The following is a 25,828-nucleotide window of genomic DNA, read 5'->3' as shown; positions in this document are numbered from 1 at the left end:
TATTTAGATGCTTTATACTGCTATAGAAAGTGAAATGTTATTACTTTTTTTTTCTGAACACAGTTCACTTCAGACTGTTGGAAGACTCCAGATAGTGTTTTGTAATATCCACATCTCTGACAAATCCCAGAGCCACCTTTATGCATTCAAAGACAATACATATTTCCCTTTTCTTACGCTAGTTAAACAATAGCCAAGAGGCAAAATATTCCCATGCACGAGCAGCCCTGCTGACTCGGGTGGCTTTTTGTGGTTTGTTTGCCTGTTTTATTTCTCCTGGCTCTGTAGGACCCCCGCCGTTTTTCCTCCCTGGGCTGGGGCAGGGCACAGCCATGGGGTTTTCATGGCTCTCAACCAAGTGCAGCAGCCCTGGGTGGCTGTGGGGGAGGTGTGGGGGCTACAGCCCCCTGCTCTGCTTGCTCCTGTTCCCCAGCTTGTCCATGATCTGACCTGGGTGGGGGAGCAGGACCTTTGCCTGTGTTGTGATGTCGGTTGAGGTGGAGCAGGTGCCCCTGTCCCAACATGTTGGTGAGCATCTCTGGGAGTTGGAAAGCACTAGGTTGTCTGGCAGCACCTGAGGGCTGTGTCACTTTTGGCCTTCCTTGATGGCTGGCCCAGCCAACCTCCTGATGGCCCCTGGTGTGGGGGGCTGCATGGGGGGTGGCAGCACAGGGAGCCTGAGGGATGGGGAAAAAGGGCTGGGGCAAGGAGCAGCCTCCTGCTGTTGGGTTGAGCTGCATCCTCACTTGGTCCCCCCCTTCCCTGTCCTTTTGGGACCTTCTGTCAGGTGGCCTAGCAGGAGGATGCTGTGTTGACTGTACAGGGGGAGCCATGTCTGTGAGTTTTGGGGTGGGTTTTTTTGTTTGGTTGGTTTTCTTTTTTTTTTTTTTTTTTAAGGCATATTTTGTATAATTGAGATTTTTAACTTGGTTTGTATGAAGAACCAATGTGCTGGTGCCAGTGCCAGGGGCAGCCGATGTGGGATGTGTGGTTGTCAGAGGGACGATGATGGGATTGAGCTGCCCGTCCTCCCACTGCGGCTGTGCCAAGGCTGGAGGATGCTTCCCTTTCCAAAAGAGCCCGGAGCCGTGCTCCTGCCCTGCCGGGATGCGGTTGGGATTTAGTGTGCTTCGCTCCAGCCATGTGTATATGTGTGCATCCTGACACACATGTATATGGAGCAAAACATACATGTGGATGTATATGTGTGTATGTATATAGTGACATATATACTGAGTGTGTGTGCGTGGGGGGCTGTGTGTGTGAATTATTTAAATTAAGACTTGTACAAAACCAATTTGGCTACATCTCAGTCTCAGAAGTGAAGCTTAAACTACGTGTCTTCTGCCAGCCGTGAATGTCGATATGAGACCTGCTTTTTATGTGAGTTTAAAATATATACTTTGTAAATAGAAACGTGTCTGCTTTCTGTTTGTAGCCCTGGGGGTGATGCGGGGCGCAGGGCTGGGGGGAGCCTGGGAGCATCATGGGGTGGGCAGGCAGGGCCCCGGCAGGGCAGGCAGCCTCGGGTCCCCGCTCCACACAGGCGGGCCGGGAGCTGGGGCTAGGGGCGAGGGGATGGGGCCACAGGTGCTGCTAGGCCGGCCCCCCCCCGGGGGTTCCTGCGGTGCCTGGACCGGTTGGCCGGTGGGTACTGTGTGCGGCTCCGCTTCGAGGAGCAGCCCCGGGACTGCCGCGAGGGAAGGCAGCCGGTTACCGGCCGGGCACTCCGCCCATCCGACGGGGCGGGCAGTACAGCGGGGGTGCGGGTGGGGGCCCGGCGGCCGCCCCTGCGCGGCTAGCCCCGGCCTTTGTATTCAAATCTGCAGGCGGAGGGGAGCGGGGGTGGGGTGGGTGTTGGTTTTGGTTTTTTTTTTTTTTTTTTTTTTTTTTTTTTTTAAGCGGTGCCCTCATTAACCTCCTTTTTCTGCTCCGCCGGGTGAAAGGCGCGGACCCCCGCATTATGGGAGCTGTCAGCGGCCTGGGCGCGGAAAATGAGTGTGAAGGAGGAGCGGGAGAAAGGGCCGCACAATGGCGCCTTTCTCCCCCGGCCCGGCGGGGGGGCCCTTTCACACGGGGCCGCGGCGGGGCCCCCAGCGGGGCGGGCGCGGAGGGAGGTGGGGGTGGGAACGGCGGGGGGGCGGTTTGCGAAGCCCCCGGCCGCAGCGTGCAGGAGCCGCCCGCCTTTACCCCGTGCCAAGGCGGCTCCGCGCACCCGCCCGGGGCTCAGCTCCCTGCCGACGGCAGCCCCGACGGCGGAGCCCTGGGGGGGAGGGCGTTTGGCCCCCCCCTGCCCCGCCGCGGCAGCTGGGACCAGGCAGCCGCCGTTGCCCGCGCCCTTCGGCGCCCGCGCAGCCTCCGCAGGGCAGGCCCGGCCCGAGCGCGGCCCTGGGCAGGTCCCGGTCCCGCTGATGGGGGTGGCCGGGTGGGGCCCCTGGGCTGGGCTGGCGCTAAGCGGGGACACCTGAGACCCTGCCCCGCCCCCGGCAGCCGCAGCGGAGCCTGGTGGACTGCGCACTGCCGGTAGGAGCGGGGCCCGGGGCCGGGAGGGTGTCGCGTCCCGCCGGGAGGCTCGGGGGAAGCTGGGGGGGGCTGGTTCCCCTACCCCTTCAGCCTCGCCCAGCCCGGGCTCGGGGGGCCCCGCTGCGGCCCGGGCCCGCAGCCCCGGGCGGGGGGGAGGGGGCAACACGGTGCCCCCGGGGGGGAGCGGGATGCTGTATCACAAGCAGCGGCTGCCCCGGGTTCTCTGTGTGTGTGGGCCACTCCCGGAGCAGTGACCACACCAGCCTGGAAAGTTAAAAAAAATATTTATTGATATACTAAAAAAAGGAGCAGTGGAAAAGTCATACACCGCTCCCCCCACCGGCCGCGCCCCGCCCCCCCCCGCCCCCCCCCCCCGTACCCCTCTCCTAGTGTTTTCCTGCAAATAAATTAAAAGCAGCCTAGATGTCGTGGGTCCACACTAGCGTTAGTGTCCAGCAGCACCGAAGGCAAGTGAGGTACCCGGCAGGCGACGGGAGCCCCGGGGGGAGCGGTGCCCACAGCCCCAAGTTGCTCGGCGGGCTGGGTGCCTGTCCTGCTCCACAAAGCCCTTACGCTTTCCCAGGGTAATAACATCTCCAACTTTTGTTCTCTGAAAATAAAAGCAAACAAACAGCTGTAGTGTAAAGCAATTATAAGTGTCATACAGGAACGATTTGGCTCTCTCTTTAATTGAAACATACAAATTACAAATCGGACCAGTGACTGGCACAAGTTACAAGAACAATTGTTTATTTTCACCCATCCCTCAGTTTCTTTCAGTAAAAACCTCTCCGGCTCTGGAGCCCTTCACACCCAGCTCAGAAACTCAATGCAAACCAAACCCCCTAAACTATCCCCGTCCCTCCACGAACTCCAGGTTTTTTTGGTACAAAATATATATATATAAAAATAGACTAAGTTTCTAGGGAAGATGGCTGAATTGGCCACCTCTTCCAGTCCAATGGAAAACAACAAGTATGCTTAACCAGATTATGCCTGGAGAAAATATCCATTCAATATACAAATACTGCAGGACTTTCCACATCGGAAACCCCTTAGAAAATGACAAGTGACAAACTAATTGGCTGTTTGACACACGGCTGAACACTCCAACCCATAGCAGCAAACTAAAAAAAAAAAAAAAAAGAAAAAAAAAAGTGGACTTTGAATACTAATGGTACTGACTGGTAAACAGGATCTGCACCGGCTTTCAACCCCTGTCCACAAAAGATTACAGTAAATCACTCACATAATGTGCCTTTGAGAGGCAAACTCCAACAGGAACCGTTCGCTCAGACACCCCAGCACTGCTGGGAGAGCCGAGATCCCAAAACATGAGGTCAGGAAGGGGCTGGGGAAGGAACACTGGAGGAGATGAAGGTCAGAAAAAATTCTCAATTATCATTTTCACCATCCTTAGACCTTTGGAATCGAACCAACTGGTGAGCAAAAGGCACAATAGCAAGTGGTGACAGTAGAGTCCTGCCGCTACTGGGAGGAGACATGCCTGGGAAGAATGAATGACGGAGGAAAGCCAGTCACCATTGGGATATGTGTTCCCCTGGGTACAAGCCCGGGCCCAGCAGCCCTTCACCTGGCCAGGAGGCAGGAGCAAGCCCCTGCATGGAGAAATGCATGTGAGCTTTGATGGGGGCTCTGGAGGGAGCAGCCGTCTTGGGGCTGGCGTGCAGCAAACACAGCACCTGCCGTCACAGCTCGTCTCCTGCACCCCGTGGATGCTTGGTGCCTGACTGCTTCTTGGAGCATCCTCAGATGCTTTTTTCCCCCTCAGGGACACCAGTCCCCCACATCCTATTGCTCTAGGCAAGAGCATCCCTGTTAGGCTGGCTCCCCCTCAGTGGGCATCCCTCAGCTGCCTTCAGTGCTGCAGCAGGGCTCTGAACGACGGCTGGGTGTCCTGCTGGGGACCAGGGCACCTCTCCCCATCAGTATCATGGCTGTCTCCAAGACCCTGTGACCACCTTGCTTTGCATAGGCACAAACCTGTTGTGGGACCAGTGTCACAGACAAGGCTGAGATAAGGACGGTCCAAAAGGCACATTGTCATTCGGTTTGGATTTGCAAAGGCCAAGTAGCAAACATTCAGTGTGTGGGGAAGAGCATTACCTCCATGCTCAGATTCCTTGACTCTTCTCCCAAAACACTGATTTCCCCAGCACAAAAGCACACCCAGCAGAGAGACCATGTCCGGAGCATTCGTTTCTGCTGACACAGGCCAACGTTTCCTTGGACTGTTCAAAGCAACGGTAGCTCGTTTGGCAAAGTTAAAGACTAGAAGGTAAACAGCGCAGACTGACGTTTTGGCATCGTGGAGCTCAACAGAAACTCTGTCCTTGGGAACCTTCTGCGCGGACAACACTCCCTCCTCTCCCCTTGGCCCTTTGCCTTGCAGAATGACGTGCAGCACATTGCAGGGCTGGGCGGGCAGCAGCAGAGCAAGGCTGCGCCAGTCCCCAGCAAACCCCCTGCCCCAGGCTGCCTGACACCTGGCATTCAAGGCTGCCTGGCTGCACTGGGGCAGCACTGGCGCCGAGGCGCCTGCTGCATTGCTCCGGCAGCAAGGCATTGGTATGCCTCCACCCGCTCCAGCTTGCTGGCACGTTGCTGGCTCACACAGGATGCTGTGCTCAGCTCTGTAACACAACAAACTCAAGGCCATGACCAAGAGGACAGCAGGGGATTAAACACAAAAGTGAAGGGGGAGCACCTCTGGAGCAGAGGAGCCTGCCCCGGTGGAGGCTGCAGCTGAGTGCACAGAACAACCATCCATCCCTTGAACTGGGCAGCACGTGCAGCCAGCGCCAGCGTTTCATTTCACCTGAGAATTGCACTGCCGCCAGCCAGCAGCAGCAAATGCGACTGCAGTGGGCTGATGCGTCGCGGTGGGGGGGGTCAGAAGTACCTGTACCCCCCGTTTGGTCCATTTATCTCCACACTCATGTGTGTGATGACACTTGCAAGTGCCCCTGCCTGTAGCAAAGTAAGATGCCAGTCCTGGTGCCAAGTCAGTCGCCTGGCAAGCAGTGACCCCTGAAGTGGTGCCTGTTCACGCACACACCAAGCAGTCACCCTAGACCCGAGCAGTCACCCGAAGGACAGCCCTTTGGAGGCACTGGCAGGCTGCAGGCTTATCATCTCCTCTGAGAAAGGAGTTCAGCACTAACGGAATGAAAATGACCTTGAATGCTACTAAACTCTGCCTGAACTACTGCTGCTAATTTTGGTTTGTAAGAGTACTCTACAGCAGGGAAAAAGACCTCTGTAAAAAAGCCACTACTGGTTGCAATTACAAGCCAAAAAGAACACCCTGGCTGCTGGCACAGGATGGCAAGATGAAGGGGAACGGCTGCTGCAGGCCCTCTGGCTTCTCGGGGAACAGCAGCCTGAGGTACCCACTGCCCCTGTGTGGCCCTGACCATCCTCTCTCTCCTCTCCTCTTTCCCACTGCTCCAGACCACACGTGCAGGTGTTCTTGACCAGCTGCTGAGCCCTCCAGCTGCAGAAAAACGTGGATGATCAGAGTGAGTCAAACCCAGTGAGCATCCAAAGTTGGGTCTGGCCTGGCTCCCAGCAGGGAGGGCTCACCCACCCCTGGCACTGCTTTTTGGCTGAACAGCAGCACCGACCTCACAGACGCTAGCTACCAACCTAGCTGCTGCTGGAAGGGTTCTCATGTTCTGCAAGACTTAAAAAATATTCCCCAGCTCAGTCCCTGCAAGTGCCTGGCAACTGGTGAATGGGAGGGGAAGATGCTGGGATGAGGCAGAGGAGCAGTGCTGGGGCTCCCTGGGCTGCACAGCACTTTGGGCTTTGCTTTCCTCTGAAAGTCAAGTCACTGCAAAGAAGCCAGCAGCTCCTGCTGGCTCCCAACGCGGGACCCTCCCTGGGCAGCAAGGAGGTACCCACTACCAGCTGTCCCTTGCTCTGAAAGAGGCACCCTGGACACCCACCTCATCAGTGGATTCAGTCTTCCTTAGACGGGGTTTATTCCCCTCCCTCAAAAAAAAAAAAAAAAAAGAAAAAAAGAAAAAGATTTTTCCCTAATAAAAAAATGTAAACAATATTTCCCTATCAGCTGGAAACCACAACAGGAATGTCGTGGACTTCATCATTGGAAGTGGCCTTGCCCAGAGGGGTGGCTGGGCTGAGCGTACCCTGAAAAAACCCCATATACAGCCACCCCCCAGCAGCCCTCAAGGGCTGGGAGCAGTGGCTGTCTCATTTGGATTGACTTGTGACTCCCCACGGCTCACAGACAGATTCGTGGTGAGCCTAGAGGAAAGGAAAGGATCTCCTTTTCCTCTCCCAAGTATAAGCCTGGCCCATCGCAGCTCCATGTCCTCTCCCTGCTGCCAGAGAGCTGCAGACCTTGTCATCTGCTGTTTCAAGCTGTAAAGCAAAGAAACCCGTGTACAGTGAAGCCTGGCTCAAAACTTGCCAGCCTGTCACCCCCAGCAGCACCAGTGCCCCTGCTCCCGGAGAATGGCACCAGCAACCTCTGCTCGGGGCACTGCTCCGGAAGAGGATGGAGAGAAGCTGGGAGGGATCCATCTGGCAGTTCTGAGCAGGTTTCACTGTGTCTTTCTCAAGCCTCTCTAGACATGAGTCCTGGTAGGTCTCACAAGGTCTCCATGTTCACTTGAAGGAAGAAAAACCTGATGAAGAGCTGGGCAAAGCTGAGGGAGAGGGTGAAGGACCCTCTCCCTCCTCTCATGCACCTGGGCTCAGTATTGCCGCAGGTTGAAAAACCCAACGCTGGTGGGGGACTCCTTGACTGTCACTGTGATCAGGTTAGCGGTGACGTCGGTGACAAAGACGTGCTCAATCAGGCTGCGGGTGGGTTTCCAGTCCTGGCTGGTCTGGATGGAGACAGACATGTTCTGACTCACACCCGGGAAGGAAGCCGAATCCCGGTCTGAATCTGAGCTGGTCTCTTCGCCGGTGCTCATTTCGGAAAGGGCAGCAGGCTTGTGGTTCTCTGTGGCTGCGTGCCCCTCCTGTGTGCCAGCTGTGCTGCTTTTGGCCAAGTCCCTGTCACCTGCCCGGTGTCCCTGCTTCTCACTCTTGCTGCTGTCCCCCCCTGAGAGCACACTGGCGCTGGTAGCATTCAACCCAGCACCCACCGCACTGCCCTTTGTGCCGCTGGCACCCACGCTTGCTGCTGTGCCACCGCTGGAGCCTTTGGACAGGGTGCTGCAGAGGTGGCGAGGGATGCTGCTCCCGCTGGCCACACTTGGCCCATTTTTGACACTCTGCAGATTTAGAGCTTGGAGGTTCAGCTCCTGGCTGGAAGCTGGCTGGCTACTGGCCCCGGATGAGCCCGCAGGTGTCTTGCTGCCGTTGTGCAACATCTGGCCTCCCACAGCAAACCCCGATTTCTGGTCCCCTCCAGCGCCGCTGCTAGGAGCTTTAGCAGTCTTGGGTCCCTGCATGCTCAGCCCAAGCTCCCCAGATCCTTTCTGGTTCCTCATTTTTAAGTCCAGCCCTAAGCCACTCTTACTGGTTGCCTGCGACTTCAGTGCCAGCCTGCCCAGGGGAGAGGTCTCTGCCAAGTTCTGGCTTTGGGACATCCTGTTCATGTAGTGCACAATGGAGCTCTGCCAGCTGATGGCCCGGTTTGGGCTCGTGGAGCCGCTCTTCGTCATGTTGGGCAGGTTTTCTGCAGACGACCCCCCTGAGCTGAGCCCAGCCAAGGTGCCTGGCGGGTCCTTCAGCGCAGCCATGCCTGAGCCCTGCGTGCTGTGCTGGGGCTGCAGCTTCCCCATCAGCTTGGTGCTGCCACCCACCTCCTTCCGGGAGGTTTTCAGCACCTTTGTCAGGTTCACGGTCCTTCGAGCTGCTTTCTGCTCTGGGGGAAGAGGTTTCCGCCCACGCTTCTTCCTGGAAGTGTCTTTCATTTCAGGCTTTGCCACCAGGATCTGAGCTTTCTTCTGTGGTACCGGGTGAGTCTCTCTGCTGCGGGGACCTCTCTTTGCTTCCAGGTCACTTTCATCCTCTTCATCAGAAGAGGAGGAAGAGGAAGATGTGGAGGAAGAGGAGCTACTTGACTTAGTTTTTGCAGGCATCTCTGGTTCCTGCAAAGCAATGGAGAGGGACAGGGAAAGTTAACACAAGTTACCAAAGATCCATTATGGGCATTGCAAATCCTTCAGTGTTGCCTGGCCAGGTGCCTCAAACACACACAGGTTCTTTCTCCATGTTAGCTGATCTGCTCGTCCTCTGGCATGAAATGAATTCAGGAGCATACAGCACAAAACTGAGCAGGCTTAAATACCAAGCAGGACCCTGATGCTCGGGAACTCTTCTGTCTCCTTCTACACCATTGCCAGGAGCAGCGAAGAAGGGACATCCTCCTTGCAGGCATCCTCATCCACCTTCCCATCAGTGCAATCTTCAAAGCCCCTAACCCGGGGTCTGCGGGTATTGCTGCGTCCTCACCCCACTCCAGAGGCTTAGCACCCTGTGCTGTGGGCAGACACTCACAGGTGCCTTCCAAAGCCCCTTCAGCACTGTCACAGCTGTGGATTTCCACCACAACCAGAACTCACCACATGTTTCCTGGGCCTGCCCCTGGGCCTCTTGCCCCTCTTCCGATTCTGCACTTCTTTTTCGTGTTCCCTGAAAAAACGATTAAGGACAATGTTTGCAGGGAAGAAAAGAGCATGCAAAGTCATCCTGGTTCCTCCCTTTCTTCTGTCATTAAAACCCTCCCTCGCTCAGGATGCTGAAGGCTCAGCTCCCATCCCAGCTCCTGAGCAGCAGTGTCCTTAACCCCCACCAACATGTGATGATCTTACAGGCTCCGAGAACATCACTTGAACCCATGCTGTTACATGCAGCCAAAAAGCCCCAAGAACTGTATGGAAACCCAAGGACTCTTGCAGTTAAACCTTCCCCACGTGGCACCTGGACCGTTTACCCTGTGGGACCCCGACAGGTCACTGGAAGACTTGGACCATGAATGCAATGCAATGCAAGAAAAAGAACTAGAAAGTGAGGAAAAGGTTATAAAAATTGCGGCCTTAGAACAAGAACAGCTATCTGGATGTCGGGGTGCCTGGCTGGCTCAGCAGCAGGTATCTACCTGGATTTGCCAGAGAGGTGAAAGGAAAGAGAAACTCTCTTGCATACAGCATGGGATTGAACTGTATGGATGGCTGAAATGTATTTACCAAACCACTCACAGAACCAAAATCCTTTGCCATGCAAGACCTTTCTGCTGGTCACCCCAGTCCTGGCCCCTTGGTCCCACTGGTGCCAGTCACAGGCCTTCCAAAGGGAGGCATTGAGTTTCGCAGTGTTGCCCCTGAGAGCAGCTGCCGGCTCTGCTCGTGTCTGGGGAAACTGAGGCAGGCCAGCGGTGACAGGAGAGCATCTGTCTGCTACAATAACATCCCCCCAGCAAGAAGCTTCTAGCAGCTGGTGATGGACCACACGGTGTTACCTATCCCCAGTCAGTGGCTTTTCCAATGCATGGTGAGATTTACAGGTTTTCTGGTACAACAGGATCAAGCAAAGGGAAACATCTGCCCTGTCTCTGCTAAGCCTCACCTTAGTTACACCCTTGCAGAGCTGAGCTTCCCCTCTGCTCATGGTGGGCAGTGGCACAGCCTCCGTGTGGAGGAAAAGCAAATGCTTTCCCTGGAAACTCAGCAAGTTGTCTCCTTCACTGAGCTTGTTTCACCTCTCTTGCACCTCCTGGCCTGGACATGGTGGCCCAGGCTGGCAGCCACGCAGAGCCCAAGGCCATGGCACGGGGAATGTTTTCGGGTCACTATACTATTTCATGGGTCTCCATTTACAAGGGACAGTGCTAAGCAGTAATACATATGGCTAACCAAATGCTGCACTGTCTGCACTAACCAGATTCTATTCTTGAAAAAATGGATCCAGAAGCGAGTTATAATTAAATCCTATCATAAACTTTAATGATTTTTATTAATATGGAGCCAAAATATTTGGCAGCGCTGTGTTTGCTGTAGCCAGCTGGCTACTTTTTTACCTCCATGCGTGATTTCCTGGTGTGTAATCACTGCAGCACAACTGCCGTTGCCAGCTCAGCTCTGGGCAGTAGCCCTGGCGGAGGACACCATTTTCTCCCACACGTTACTTCCTCCACCCTCTCATAGCTGTGCCCTCCAGGAGTACCCTCAGGTGCCTTCCAACCCCACCATGGCCCGCAGTCGCCCCTCGGGGAACGAGAACCAAAGGTCTGTGCTGGGCGCTGCCATTGCACAGCCGGTGCAAACCCGGACTGAGCGTGGCTTCGTGTGTACCCAGTGCGGGGAGAGATGTCCTAGGCGGACCTGAGCTGTGGTTTCGGGAGATGAACAAAAGGACTGTGCCACAAAAGGCACGGCGAGCTTCAGCCTGTTGTTTCCACAACTTCCACTGCATGCGCAGCCAATTAGAAGTTAATTGACTTTATCATTCGCTTAGAAATATTTAGTTTGCTCACTTCTTTTGGAAAGCCAGGAGGAGTCTTGGATCAAGGATGTTCTCCTCGGGCTCCCAGCTGTTGTGCCTGCAATGGAAGACATGGACTGGGCAAAAGCGGGGGGCCGGGGCTCCCCGCCGCCCCTGTTACCGGCCCAGCACTGGGGAGTTCATCCAAGGGCAAACGGGCCCTTCGTGCCTCAGCACGCGGCGCCGGACCCCGGGGGGACCGGGTCGGGGGCCAGTACAGCCCCATCGCGGGGGTGGGCAGGAGGGAAGGGGCCGGGGGAGGCAGATCGGGGAAGGGGCGGCCATGCCACGGGGCGAGGCGATCCCCGAGCATCCCGGGGGAGGGTGGGAGCTCCGCTCTCAGCGGACGGGGGGTGTGGGGCCGGTGCGTGCTCGCCGCGGGGGGTTGGTGGGCTTGGGGGGGGGGGGGGAGGGAGAGCGGCCCGGCTCGGGGTTGGGGGGCGGGAAGCGGAGCCCCACGCGGCGGCGGGGAGGGCCGGGCCGCGGCCGCGCTTATTTGTAAACAAAAGGAGCGGCGCGACCCGAACAAAAGCGGCCGGCCGGCCGGGCGGCACCCCCGCGGCCGCGCCCCGCTCCGCGCACTGCCCCGCTCCGCGCACCGCCCCGCGCAGCGCCGCTCACTTGGAGGACCAGCCCCGCCACTTGACCAGGTACTCCAGCTTGCCCTGCGGAGAGAGACGGGGAGAGGCGTGTTAGCGGTCGCCGGGGGGGTTGTCGGCGGGGCGGGAGGGGGGGGACGCGGCGGGTCCCACCTTGCGGAGCCGCTTGCTGAGGATGCACTCGGCGGCGAAGACCTGCTCTCCCACGCTGCTCAGTTCCTCCATGGCCCCGGCTCCGCACGCACGCACACGCACACACAAGGGGAGCCCCTGGGCGCGCCCCCGACGGCGGCCGCGCGCGCTCCCGCCCCCCCATCCCCGCGCGCCCCCCGGCACAATACAGCGTGCGCGGCCCCGGCACGGGGGTGGTGGGGGTGGTGGTGGTAAGGGGGGGGGGCGAAGGGGGAGTCCCCCCAAATTCCCCGCTGGCCAATGGGGAGCGGAGGGCGGGGCGTGATGGGGGTTTGGGGAAGGGGGGCATTGTCTGCGTGCGACCCCTCCTCTTCCTGCCCGCGCGGGGGTCGGCGGGCCCGGCCGAGTGGGGACAATGGGGCGGCCCCGGGCTTTGTTCACCGGGCAGCGCCCCGGGGTGCTACCCCCCCCCCTCCCCCCCGCTGTGATGCTCCTGGGGGACAAAGCGGGGGCTGGGGGCGGCTGCTCCCCCCTCCCCCGCGTGCCGGGCCGGAGCAGGCGGCTGCGGGCTGGCTTGGGGCTGGCTGGTGGGTTGGTGGAATAAAGAGTCGCTGTCTGGGAGGGTGGCGGGGCGAGCGACCCCCGCCGTACCGGCTCGCGGGCTCCCAGCCAGATACGGCTTGGCCCGTCACCCGTGTGCTGCCACCGAGCCGTGCCAATGAACGCGGGGTGCTAATGAACGCGCCGCGGTAACGAGCGTGCGGCTGAGCTCACGAGTGTGTGGCGGGAACGGCCCCGCCGCGGACCCGGGCGTTCAAGGCGTGAGAAGCTACTACGGGGTGGTTGGGCGCTGTGGGCGTGGAGCAGTGAAATACGGTGCTTTACGGGCATGGAAGGAGATGAGTCAGCACCTCAGGGAGGTCACAAGCAGGGCCCGCAGCTGCCATTAACTGTGCGGGAGCCAGAGGGAGATGAATGTCCATGGCCCCAGCGCCTGGGTGCCCGCAGCGCGCGGGGCCTGAGCGGGACCAGGACGGGCGATGGGGTGTCCCGTGCGGGGCCTCGTGCGGTGCCCGGGCAGTGCCATCTCCGGTAAGCGATGCTGGATTTAGAAAAGTGTTTTTGAGCTCCAGGCTGATGCGGTTGGGCTGTCCCTGCTGCAGGCAGTAACGTCGCTTCTGGGGAGCCCTTGTATGATGGAAGGGGAAAATCGCTGCTTCGTGACAGGGCTGATGCAGGGTCTGTAGGGCGGTGGATGCACCTGGGGTGCCGGGTTGATACAGGGTCATTGTCCTAGGTCGAGCGCTATCATTTTTTATTGTTTTCTTTTTACAATTACTGGGGTGGCTCGCTGACTGGGAGAACTCAGAAGCCTTTTTTTTACCAAAGGTGACACAGAAATATAACCCAGCGCTGCACTTTTTCTTTGTTCCAAGTTAATTTACCTTTCGCCAGCTCTGCTCTTTGTGTGCAGCATATTTTACATTTTAGTAAAAAAATGTGTGCGACTTTCCATCCCTGCGCGCATGAGCCGTGTGCACGCACAATACAGCATTGAGGGCGGTGTGTGTGCAGCTCCGGTGACCGGCTGTGCGAGTGCGTGGGGCTCGCCGGGCTGCCGGCGTCTGCTTCGCCGGTGCTGGGAGCTGAATGCCGCCAGGAGATGAACCGAGGGAGGCCGGGGATGGGAAGCGGGAGCAGCCCTCTGCGCTTGGGTCTCTTTGGGGACTGAGTGTGTGCAGCGCTGCGGAGGCTGGAGCCTGGCGCGGGGCTGTGCCGGCAGCTTTGTCCCTGACCCCTCGTTGAGCCCTGAGCAGTTGCTTCCAGCAACGGCCTTTTTAATGCTGCACAGCCACACGCTTTCCCTCTCACACCTCCACTTTGGTGGGGAGCGGAGTCCCCTTCATCTGCTGGGGGGAAAAGAGCTGCGCTGCTCCGTGGACTGGAAATCTCCTTTATATAAATCCCTGGGGTTTTACTGGGAACTGGCCCTGGGCTGCACCTGGGCTGCGGTGGGCTCCGTGCTTTTTGCCAGTCCCCCCCAGTTTGGAGCTGTGGGTTATTTGGCAGTTGGAAAGCTGCGTGTGATGGCCGTGGGCAGAGCTGGTCTGTCCTTGGGGCGCAAAGCACACCAAGCCCTGCACTGGGGCAGCAGCTTTCTCGGGTTGATCACAGATTTCCTGTTATTTGGTGGCTGTGATGGAAGTGTGTGGTTAAATGAAAAATCTCACTTTTTCTCAGAAAAGAAGAAGGAAAAGAAAGAAAACAAATCACTCTAATCATTAAAAAAGCCAGAACCCGTGGCTTTGAAGATTTACAAAAACAGGAAGCGAATAAAAAAATCCTACATTTGTTTATATGTTAAAATCTCCTGATTTTTTTACATTGTGATTCAGATTGATGGCTCTTGGGCTCAGCCGTAATAAAATGATCTTACTGAAGCATAGCTGCCTGCCCCATCCCAGTGGCAGGGGTGCTGTCCCAGGGTTGCCCAGCTTTCTCTTTGGCATTTCAGGATGTTTTAGTGATGGGGAAAAAAAAAATCGTCCATGAGTACCTTTCTCCCCTGCCCTTCTGCCTTGTGCTGCTGCCTCCAGCTTCCCTGGGGAGGGCAGGGATGGTGTCTGCACGATGGGACTGAGGGCAAGGAAGGCTGGGGCTGCAGAGGCAACACCCAGGGGAGTTACGGGTCCTGGCGGAGTGGGCTGTCCCCTTTCTGCTGAGTTGGCCAGAGGGGACTGTCCCAGTGACTGCGCTTCCCTGGCCACTGGCCGGAGCTGCCGCAGAGGCTGCACTGGCTCTGGCTGCGGCAGAGCTGCCCAGGGAGATGCAGGAGGAGATGCCTACTGCCCGAGTTGCAGCTCCACCTGCGAGTGCCTTTGGGCTGAATTCAGTGTTCTCCATCCCCGAGAGAGACTTCGTCTTCCTGGAGAAACTTGGGAACACACAGTAAATAGCTTGGCTGCCACATTCCCCAGCCCCAGCTGAGCTAAGTGACAGCAGAGCCAATAAACTCAGCAGTCATCGAGAAAACCTTTGGCATCCTAAAAACGAGACCCAGACTCCTGAACTAATCTGGTGGAACGTAATTTTGTAGCTCTTCCCAAGTATGCCAGACATCCCTGGAATGCCCTGTATGCTGCGTTATGTTGGTAGCGGGGCTCTGCCACAGTGGGGTGGAGGTTTGCTGTCAGAGGAAGGTGTTCACCTGAAGACCAGACCTTCCGATGAAATGGTGGTGCTTTTGGTGGGTCGGAGGGTTTGGAGCAGGCATCGCAGGGCTGCTGGTGGGGCTGGGCATCAGGCAGGGGCCAGGGGCCCGTCCTGTCGGGCTCTGTACCAGCTGCGAGGGGCACGGCCACTCCCAGGGGGCTTGCAGAGCAAAGAGCCCCGGCTGGTGAGGTCCAGGGTGGGGGTCAGGGCTGTTTCCACAGGGCACTTGGCCTCTGTCCTTGTGCCTGGACCCACCAGGAGGAAGGAGCGTTGGCAGGGGTGCCCCATGCTTCCCTCCAGCGCTGCAGGCTCGGGGCTTTCCTGGGGCAGGGTTAATAGTGATGGGGTTTTCTGAGGGGATGCCAAGGATCTGTAATATTCCGGACTTCAAAGCATGAAGCTGGGGCCAGCCTGGGGAGCGGCTGGGCCACGGTAGCCATGTTTGTTGTGGGCAAATGGTGGTTGCTTTCCCAAGGCATCAGCCAATTGAAGCACAGAGATCTGCATATCATTTGGGCACCACAGCCACGTGCAGCCGGGTATGGAACTGTGCAGCTTGCAGGATGGGATGACCAGAGAGCACATCGTCTGGGTCCTGTGGCTGTGTGCAGGATTTGTAGGGGCATGTGCCACCCCAGACCAGGCATTTCAAGAGGCAGCAGTTTTCCTGCAAACTGTGTGTATGCCATAAATAAATACGTGTCTATATGTTTGTTGTGATGTTACCATCTTGGAGCAGTTGGGACCCCTGGGTAGCAAGCATCTTTCTAGTGCAGGAAAAAGAAAGGGAAGCAAATGGTGTGGAAATGCATAGCAAATTGGGATGCAGTACACAGCGGGGAAGCAGAGGGTCAGCAGCCAGTTTGGGCTGTCACAGCTCTGTGTGTCTGTGGGGTTAAACCTCCTGACCCCCCTGGGGGGAAGAATCTGTCTCACCCCTCTGGCCAGGGACTTCGAAGCATCCATCATCCTGGGGCAGCATTGTCAGAGGGGAGGAAGGGACTGGGAGCTTTATGTCAGTGCGTGATGTGAATGTCCAGGGCATCTCTTGGAGGAACCCTGCGTGTTCTGGTGCAGGCAGAGCTGCAGTGGGTGCCGAGTGCTGGGGAGCACCCTGGGCTCAGTGGCTGCCAGAGGTGGGTCCCAAGCTTGTGCCGCTGAGAGCTTCAGCTTTGCATTGTCACCGAGCAGCACCGAGCAGGTGACTCCTCCCCGGGGAAGCCGCCGAAGCCTTTCACACCGAGACCCGGCGGGAATTTATGCCCCCGGGGCAGCCGTAACGAAGATACTCCAGGACGGGGTTTACCAGGAGCGGCCCCCGCGCCCGCCCCGCCCCGCCGTGCTCCCCCGGGGGCGCCGGGCCGTGAGCGCGGCTCGGGAGCCACCTCCCGGCGGCTGCCGGTACTGCACCGGGACTCGGCTGCGCCGCTCGGCCGCGGGGAGCAGGGGCCGGTCCCGGCTGGTTTGGTCCGACTGTGGGGGGGCCAGGGGAGCAGCAGCTTGTGGGGGCCACAGGGAGAGGGTCTGCGGGGTAGACGGCGAAGCGAGGCCGGCTCGTGTCCGGGCGGCGGGATCCTCCCGGTTCCTGCGGTGCTCAGACACACAAAGTTCAGTGCTGTAAATACGGGTGGACTGCAGGAGTACTGTGGTCAGAGCTTTCTTTTTTCTTTCCCCCAACACCGAGTGAAAATAGCTGCTCCAGGGTATGTCTAATCACAAACCGATTCAGGGGCAGTGGAAATCTTCCCAGCAGGGATATGGCAAGAGTTCAGTCTTCAGCCAGAACAGTATCTACCTTGCAAGAGATTTTTCTGACAGAGCCCTGTCTCACCAAAATGTCTGTTGAATCAGGAGGTAAATTCCCGTTCACAGCTGAGGCAAAAATCGGCTGTTAGGTAAGGATTCACATCAGATGTCGGTCACTATAAACTCCATGTTTGCCTACGTGGGTCTGGGAACTAGACTGGGACCAGCCCTGCGAGCATCCTGCTCTGTACCTGCCACAGCCGACTGCTGGGGACACCCAGCACAGGGTGTGCGGAGCCTGGCAGCGTTGGGTTGAGCTCTGTGGGTATCTCTGTGGTACCAGCTTCACAACTGAGCCGGCTGCCTCTGTCCCTAAAATGGGCATGGTTGTGCCAACCTGTTTGGAAAGTCCCGAGGTCCCCAGCAGCATCACTGGGAAAGTTGCTATGCACTGCTATTATTATTTTAAATAATAATAAGCTGGCCTGTGCAGCTCCCCTTTTGGAGCCTCCCTGTTGTTTGGTGCTGGGCTGTTTGCGCTGCATGCTGCCGGCCTGACCCCCACCCCCAGCACAGTTTCAAGCCAAACATTTTCTTCCTGTTTTTCTGAGTGGAGTGCGTTTCTTGTTTCATCTCGTTGGGTGAAGCCGATGCAGGGAAGGCAGCAAGAGCAAGTCTCTATGGCAACAGATGTTTATCGAGCCCGAGATGAGGCACAGGGTTGGGGAGAAGCACTTCAACATCTGGGATGGGGCCCGGGGCAGCTGCCACGCTAATGCCACGCTGGAAGGACTGGGAGTGGGGCTGCAGGGCCGCGGGTTCCACTCCCTGTCCCCTCAACTGCAGCCCAGCTGAGGGATCCTGGGCCGCTTCCTGCAGGGAGACGCTTGGCTTCTTACAGGGGCCTTTTGCATCCAGGGGGGATCAGCCCCGCCGTGGAGCGGGTACCGGTGGGCTGGCACAAGCCGGCACACACTCTGCATGGCCTGGGCTGGGGAGCCGTGGGGCTGCACGTTTGCTTTGAGCTGGGTGGGGGGGGGTCCTGCATGTTTGCTTTGAGCTGGGGGTGGGGGGTGGTGTCCTGGCCATGTCGCTGCCCCATCCTCTGTCTCTCCAAAATACATCAAGGATTAACGCCCCCTCCCAGAGCTCTCAGGAGCTGAATGAGGGCTGCAGATGGGTTGAGTCTCCTGAGCGCTGCTGTGGAGTAGCGCAGCTGTGGCCCATCCTGTCTGCAGGATTTGAGCTCAGGGGCACATATTTCCCATTTTTTTCCGCAGCCGTAAGGGACAGAAAGACAAGCAGAATGGTGCCGAGGGCGCACAGAGCTCTCGGAGAAGGGGCTGCAAACACTCTGGGATCCCCCCGAGGCTCCTGGGCCGGGTGGCTGCCTTTGCCAGAGCAGAGCTGGTTCTCCCAGCCCTGCAGCCAGTGGGAACGAGCCGGGCCTTGCGGTCTCCTCAGTGTGTCAAGGCTGCCCACTCCATGCCAGAGCTCAGCACCGTTTACAGGAGGCTCCCGGTGCACTCAGAACAAATACTTTTAATTGCTTTAGGTACACAACATGTATTAACTGTCCCTGGTCCAAACTAAGTTGGAGTTGTTCTGCCTTGAGCAGATGGGGAAGTTGGGGTAATGCGGATACCTGGTCAAGGTCAGACTGTACATCAGTGCCAGCTTCCACAGCAGTGCATCCGGCATGCATCCCAAAGCTTGGGAGAGACATCTCCCTCCAGAACTTGGTCATTCTGGAGGAGCGTGGATCAATGATTTGAGGAAATTTTGGGAACTCTGTACAATTATCTGAGGCTGGGACTGGTTGTCTTCATGAGCCACGTCCTTCCTCATCTTGCCACACATTTCTGCTAGAGTTGCCTGGAACTCGGAGGCTGCCAAGACAGGAAAACACAGCACTGCTGTTACTTATTTCATGTACACGCAGCCTGTGGGTATCGTCTGGGGGTACAGGGTGCTGGAAGTGCCAGGGAATTAGGTTGAGAATTACTTGTCCTTATGGATCTCCAGGCACATACGCACAGTAAGGGCAAGCAACAAACTTATGTCCTTATTTCTCTTACAGCCACAGACAGGCACATGCAGAGCTGCAGGCAGTGAAGCATTCATCCCTCCTTTGTGAAGCTCACACAACTGCCCTCCTGCCTGGACCCAGCCACACAGAGGCTGGAGAGCAGAGGGACTAGGCAGCGGCAGGCAGGAGGGATGTCCAGCCCTCCCTTCTAGCCCAGCAAATGCCCTGGGTGCTTTCAATGCTGACCTGGGCAGTAGAAATTGGGTCCCTCTGCTTTGGTGCAAAAGGGTCTACCATGCCTTGCAGGGAGCGGCTGGTGGGCAATGTGCAGCATAAGCTTTCACAGATGGACAAAACCCAGAGAGACCAAGAGCAAATGGGGCATGTTTGGTAGGATGTGCTAGGAGCACTTCCAGGAGGCTTGCTGGATGTCCTTAGAGTCAGTTACCTCTGATGGGGGGGGGTTAGTATCTTCCTCCCCAGCATCCCAGAATGAGAGCAATTCCCAGCATCACCGGCAGCTTCTTGGCAGGAGGGAGAGGAGCACTTGAACCTGCAATGCCAAGAGGAGGAGTTTGCTTGGTGTCCAGCTCCTGCCCAGGTGAGCAGGAGCCCCGTCCCCCCAGTAGGCTGTGACATGGGGGAGCTTGTGCAGGGGCTTTGGCACCCACAGCCACCCAGTCTGCTCCCCCCAGGGACAACGCTTTGCTGGCCTCAGCGCTCTGCGTCTCTTGCCCCTACCTGCCAAGGGCTGAGAGCTTTGCTTTGGTGTTGGGGACATTTATTCACCTTGTATTGGGTTTGTGTGGCAAGGTTTTGGTAGTGGGGGCGGGCTGCAGGGGTGGATTCCAGGAGAAGCTGCTAGAAGCTGCCCCCATGTCTGATGGAGCCAATGCCAGCCAGCTCCAAGACAGACCCACTGCTGGCCAAGGCCGAGCCCATCAGCAATGGTGATATCTTTGGGATAATGTATTTAAGAAGGGGATCAAGCTCTGCACAACAAACTGCAGCTGGACAGAGGTGTGAGAGCACCAGCTCTGCAGCGCCCCAGGTCGGTGCAGGAGGAGGCAGGAGGGGCTCCAGGGGCCAGAGCAGTGGTTCCCTGGCAGCCCCCGACGAGGCAGACAGTGCCCCCAGCCCATAGAACCCACAGGAGAGCAGACCCCCACCTGCAGCCCGGGGAGGGCCCCACACTGGGGCAGGGGGTGCCTGCAGGGGGCTGTGACCCGTGGGCAGCCCGCCCTGGGCCAGCTCCTGGCAGGTCCTGTGGCCCCTTGGGAAAAGGAGCCTGAGCCGGAGCTGGGCTGGGGCAGGGCTGAGGACCCTGCGGGGACCCACGCTGGCGGCTGTGCCTGGCATGCACCCACGGCGGGGACCCACACTGGGGCACGGGCAGAGTGTGAGGGGGAAGGAGCGCAGGGACGGCATGTGAGGGACTGACCCCGTCCCCATCCCTGTGCCGCTCGGGGTGAGGAGGGGGATAATTTGGGAGTGAAGTTGAGCCCGGGAAGAAAGGAGGGGTGGGGGGAAGGTGTTTTTAAATTCTGGTTTTGTTTGTCATCCTACTCTGATGTGAATGGTAATAAATTAAACTAATTTCCCCAAATGGAGCCTGTTTTGCCCGTGAACAGTAACTGCTGTGTGATCTCCCCGTCCTCATCTCGCCCCACGAGCCCTTGGCTGTTTGCTGCTGAGGAGGGGGCGCCGGGTCCGCTGGGTGGGGCTGGGGGTGCCGGGGTGGCTGGGTGGGCGGCCGGCAGCCAGGGCAGGCCCCCCCGCACAGTCCGCTCGCGCAGACCCTGCCAGGGCTCGGCGGGGCCGGGGGCGGCGGGTGTCGCTCTTCCCGCGGGGCGGCGCTCACGCAGCAGGGGCCGCAGGGCCGCCAGGGCGCCGTCGTGGGGCTCGGGGGCGATGCCCAGCAGCTCGCAGAGGAGCGCGTAGACGTGGACGCTTTCAAACGGCTCGACCACCAGCCCCTGCTTGAAGGCCGGTCCGACGGCGCGGAAGATGGTTTTCATGTTCATGGCCTCGTTGTCAAAGCCGTGCTCCCCCTTGTTGAACTGGACCTTGTACCTCTGCAGGGGAGAGTGGGGGTGAGTGCCCAGTCCCTCCTGCCCCCCCATCACAGTACTGCTGGCTGCCTCCACCTCTCAGCGCACATCTCGCCTGCTGTGTTCTGCAGCTGCAGAGTTTAACAGGCTGTGTGGTTTCATCAAATCACAGAATGGTTTGGGTGTGAAGGGACCTTAAAGACCATCTAGTTCCGTGCCCCTGCCATGGGCCAGGACCCTTCCCACCAGCCCAGGTCGCTCCAAGCCCCGTCCAGCCTGGCCTTGGACACTGCCAGGGATGGGGCACCCACAGCTGCTCTGGGCAACCTGTGCTAGCACCTCACCACCCTCATAGTAAATATCTATATCTAATCTAAATATACCCTCTTTCAGTTTCTTTGAGTTTTTGGAGTTGACCTAATAAACTGCAGAAGTGGAGGGTGCTGCCTAGACACACCTCTCAGCAATTATGTCTTGCAAGTTCCCTCCCTTAGTGTCAGTGCATCTGGATTTTGTTGTACTGAGGAGCTTTACAATGGGAAGATGCCTGCTGGCCTTGGCTTTGGGCCTTCCCTTAATGCCAGGCTAGGAGAGGATCCTGCAACAGATATGTTGTGTTTGTGCAAGTCCTGCTCCAAGACTTCCGGACCTTTTATCTCCTAAACAGCAGAGAAGGTCTTTACAAAAAGATGGAGTTTCCATCAGTTTTTAGGGAGACCAATCAACACAAAGGCATAAAGCTGGGTAGATACTGGGGTGCTGTGAGAAGGAGCGGAGGAGAGATGCAGATTCCCCAAAAGACAGCAAGATATGTCTGCGCATACATCTTACCCCATGGATCACGTATCCTGGATCGCTGTACAACACGAGTGGGGTGATCCGGGTATGGTTGGCATAGTGGAATCTCCTTGGAAAGTCTGCTTTCTTGTACACGTGTAAGTTTGGGTGGGCATTTTTCAGGACTGAATACACATGCTCTAATTTTCCTTCTTTTGGCACCAGTAGTCCATTTGGTCCATAATCTAAGAGTTCAAACTGGATGTCTTTGAATGTGAAGTTCTCTACTGCCTTGATGTGGATCTCGTTGCTCTTTATGACAGTCTCCATGCCATGGTCAGATGTGATGATGAGGTTGAGGTTTGATTCCAGGCCGCTTTTCTGGATACGCTGCCTTAAGTAACCAACAGTTCTGTCCACCTGCTCAATCATGGTTTTCCTCTGTGGGGATTCGGGGCCGTACTTGTGTCCTGTGGAGTCTGGCTCACCAAAGTAGAGGGCAATGAAGTCAAGGTTGTTCACCGTAAACCATTCCATGGCGGTGTCAATGTTCTCTCTCCAGTTGGTTTCATTACTGTAGTTGAAGAAGAGGGGCTCCACCAACTTCATATTCACTTCTTCCCCTTGATATTTTGCTTTTCCTCCAGGGAAATAGATAGAGCCTGTCTTTAAGCCCTGTTAATGGAGACATTGCATAAACTCACCTGAACTCACTTTGCAGCATCTCTCCATCTGTCAGTGCAACCATCTACTAATGTGGTTAGTTCATTCACCCCCCTAATGTCTACCTCTGTCTCTAATAAGGTTTTCTTGCTCATTGCCAATTAAAAGTGATTAATTGAAAGCACTGCCCTTCCCAGAACTCCTGCACATTGGCTTTCTCACTGCGTTAGTAACATTAGTTACAACTTTGGAAACACTGAGCTGTTTGTACCTTGCATGGACCCTCCAGCCATTGACCGTCAAGACATTAAGGTGTGTTTTACTCTGATCATATAAGCACTCACCCTGAAGTCAGTGAAGCCAATAAGGCAGGTAAATACAGGCAAAGGTACATGTCTTGGGCCAGGTCTCAGGTCCACCTAAAAGCCAGATTCAAAGCCTACTGGGACCTAGGAGGGCCTTGCTGAAGTCCCCAGCACAGATGGGACCAGCTCCTGACAGTGCTGCTCAACCATCCTGAGTGAGGCTGCAGAAAGGAGGGATGTGCCTCAGAGTGTATGAAACCCCCGGGCTCATGATGCTCCCTAAGGAACCAGCTGAAGTTTCTTTAAAGAGGAAAAGGATAACCTGTTTTATTAATGTCTTAATAAAGCTGAAATGCATCTATTATTTTTTGCTATTTTTAATAGAATGATCATAATTATTCCTGCTGGTGTCTGGGGATTTAATTTTTTTGCTGGTCTAATTAGCCTGTCGTTTGCAGTCAGGATGTTAGCTCATGGCCACTAGAGATCGTGGCTTGCCTGTAGCTTTTACTACATGATTGCAGGCAGGATCCGTCTGTGCATGAGAGGAGGCTGCTGCACTTGCCTGTCTCTGAGCAGTGATCCAGATGGGCAGGCTGCCGTTGTCCCACCAGCTGTCCACGCCTTGCGTACTGTGGTAGGGCAGCTTCTGACCCGTGCTGGTGTTGAACCACATGTTGTGAATCACCCCGTGGTTCTCCAGGTATCTCCCTGTCAGGAGAGATGGAGGGGCCAGGGGTGAGCCAGGCTGCGGCTGGAGTGGGGGTGTCTCGCCCCTTCGCTGGGCAGTGGGCTGGCTCTGGGTCAGCAGAGAGCTTCTCCTTCCCCTCCCAGCTCTCCCTTCACCTCTGCTTTGCCTTCTTCCTCCCCCTGCCTCAAACAAAGTGGGTTTCTCAGGGCAGGGAGTGTGATGCTCGAGGGATGTCTGCTCCTCACGTGGGTGGGCTGATCCCAGGTGGGTCTCACTTGCATCCTGAGTGGGGGCATCCTTGTCCCTGGAGGTGCCGGTGCCACCTGCAATTGCTCCTGCCCTTCTTGGTGCAGGCAGGGTTCCCCGTTATCCTGCATTTAATAGCTTTAGTATTTCACTTTCTCTGTCATTCACAACCCATGAGGTCAGCATGCAGTAGAAATTCCCGTTAGGAATGAAAGGCTTGTGCTTTGTACTGTTAACATTTTATGCTATTTTTATTATTATGGTCCTGAAGACTGCACAGTTACTTCTGCATGATATCCCTGTCCTCCCTTGTATTGACAATGCCTCCCTGCCTTTTTCCCATCAGCAGATTTCATTAGCATGTTCCACTCTTTTATGCCAAGGTTATTAATTAAAATATTAAATAAGATTGGCTCCAAAATCGATTCTTCAGGAATTCCCCTGTTGCCCTCCCTCCAGCTTGACAACCTCCTCTCAGCATCACCTGCTGTCCTCTTCCCTGTAGCCCATTACTTCCCCACGTTAGAGATTTTATACTAATGTTCATCTCCATCTTAACTAATGATTTCCCATGTGGCCCTGTATCAAATACATTACTGAAGTCCAGAAAGATTAAATTTAGTGCATCTCCCTTGTCTAAAAAATAATTTATCTTGTGAAAGGAGGCTATCGGGTTGGTCTGGTGCTATTTACCTTTGATAAACACAGGTTCAGTTCCATCACTTTCTGCAACTATTGCCTTGCCTCTATTCTAAAGCTTTGCCTGCTGCTGAGGCTGGATGGCTGCTTGACTTAGTGTCCTTCACCGATGCGTAAGCCTTAAATTTGCCCTTCCCCTTCCCTGTGCTGCTCCATCTGGCCCAGGGCTGGCAGGGACTCACCGGTCAGCAGTGTGAAGTGACATGGGCTGGTGATGGTGATAAAGGCAGGAGTCATGTACTGCGCCTTCACCCCCTCCGCAGCCATAGCGTCGAGGTTGGGGGTGTCTACGTCCTGGTCATAGTTCCACCGAAAGCCATCAAAGGACACCAAGAGGACTTTGCTGTGGTCGGGTACCTGCTGCACAGGGACACATCTTGCTAAAGAGAGGGCAGCAAACAACAGCCCCAGTGAAGCGAACATCTTCATGGCCTTGAATTGGAATAGCTGAGACATCCAGAGAGCTCACAATTAATACATGCAGGATGGGACTAAGTTCAGTTCTTATCTAATCTTGCAGTTGCTGATCAGGTGCATGGCTTCAGCAAGCACTTCATATCAGAATGAGTCTCTTCTCTGTTGTTTGCCTAACTGAAGTAGATTAGCTTCGATTTCCTTCTGGTTCAAACACCGAATCTGCCTTCTCCATCAGCGGCACCAGGTGTGATGTCAGTATTCCGGAATGGGAAGAATTGCTCCTGTGGCAGTGCAGAACCTGGCTCTGCACCAGCCTGTGCCCCAACTGCCGGCTCTCATCCCATGCTGGCTCCCTGAAGCCTGTTGCCGTGTCCTTTCCACACTCCTGGCTTTTGGTGCCCTGCTCTTTGGTCAGCAGTTCAGCTTCAAAAGGCAACTCACCCACCTCCTAGGGCCACTCATCCACCTTGAGAGGGGTGCTCAGAGACTTGGAAATGAGCCTGGATTTACTTGAGGTTCTCAAGGTGGCTTTGTGGAGCTACATACTGGGGAAGAAGGCTCTTCCCTGGATCTTGCTCATGACAGCAACCCTCAGAGATGCTACAGATGATGAGCCCAGCTCTGAAGCCCCCGTGTCCCATCAGCCCAGCTCCCACTGCTCAGGCTCTGCTGCTTGCTGTGGATGACCCTCATTCACATGTGCACTACTGAGCTCCACTGTATCAGCGTCCCATTTTATCAATATCTGCTGATTTTATGACTTCTCTGGGGTTTAATCATTGCTGACGACTCAGTTCTCAGCAAAACTGAGTTTAAGGCTTTTGTAGACATATAACAGAGGTTGCCTTGGTTCCCCAGGGTCTGAACTCTCAACCTTTTTGTCTTTGTTGATCTCCTTCTGCTCAGGTTCCAGATTTATTGCTCCATGCTTTGCTTCCTAATTGCCCAGCCATCCCCGCCCTTGCCAAGCAGAGCTGTCTCCACTGGTTTCCCCAGCATTGTCTGGGATCATTCCTTGATCTCTTTCCCGAGGGTGAGCTGGGCAGATAAGTCCCATGCACATGCCATGGTTCATCCTTCCTGGCACATGACAGTCTCTTTGTAGACCTGAGCATCTCTGAGTATTTCTGCCTGGACTGATTCCTGAGGGTGCATTGGTGTCTCAGTCGCCTGTGTTTCCTGAGTGTGACATGGGATAATTGTGCAAGGATACTGCAAGAGGTCTGAGTGACCCCACCAGGGACCTCATG

General features: G+C 56.4%; 3 protein-coding genes across 5 annotated transcripts in view; 1 reads left to right on the top strand and 2 right to left on the bottom strand.

Annotated features, from left to right (window-relative positions):
* Positions 1-6,509: 6,509 nt before the first annotated feature.
* On the bottom strand, positions 6,510-11,934 carry CBX2 (chromobox 2). Its single transcript, XM_056347085.1, has 5 exons — positions 11,763-11,934; positions 11,632-11,675; positions 11,003-11,068; positions 9,093-9,162; positions 6,510-8,618 (listed from the first exon to the last, which is right to left on the bottom strand). The coding sequence occupies exons 1-5, from the start codon at positions 11,832-11,834 to the stop codon at positions 7,269-7,271; spliced, it is 1,602 nt and encodes a 533-aa protein (XP_056203060.1). The 5' UTR covers positions 11,835-11,934; the 3' UTR covers positions 6,510-7,268.
* The window catches only part of RBFOX3 (RNA binding fox-1 homolog 3), a 188,890-nt gene continuing 174,704 nt past the window's right edge, over positions 11,643-25,828 (top strand). For 2 of the 3 annotated variants that reach the window (XM_056346961.1, XM_056346953.1), the window contains exon 1: positions 12,682-12,833. The gene's annotated coding sequence lies outside the window, so the exon portion shown is untranslated. Of the gene's footprint in view, positions 11,661-12,681; positions 12,834-25,828 lie in introns of those variants that run through there. The other variant, XM_056346970.1, reaches the window with a different exon arrangement.
* ENPP7 (ectonucleotide pyrophosphatase/phosphodiesterase 7) lies at positions 16,257-24,584 on the bottom strand. Its single transcript, XM_056346655.1, has 7 exons — positions 24,344-24,584; positions 23,091-23,236; positions 21,612-22,232; positions 20,591-20,804; positions 19,214-19,282; positions 18,498-18,589; positions 16,257-16,427 (listed from the first exon to the last, which is right to left on the bottom strand). The coding sequence occupies exons 1-7, from the start codon at positions 24,582-24,584 to the stop codon at positions 16,257-16,259; spliced, it is 1,554 nt and encodes a 517-aa protein (XP_056202630.1).

Source organism: Falco biarmicus, chromosome 1, assembly GCF_023638135.1.
Source record: "Falco biarmicus isolate bFalBia1 chromosome 1, bFalBia1.pri, whole genome shotgun sequence".
NCBI lineage: Eukaryota > Metazoa > Chordata > Aves > Falconiformes > Falconidae > Falco > Falco biarmicus.
Note: the sequence above shows the minus strand (reverse complement) of the source record. Positions and strands in the feature narration are given on the sequence as shown.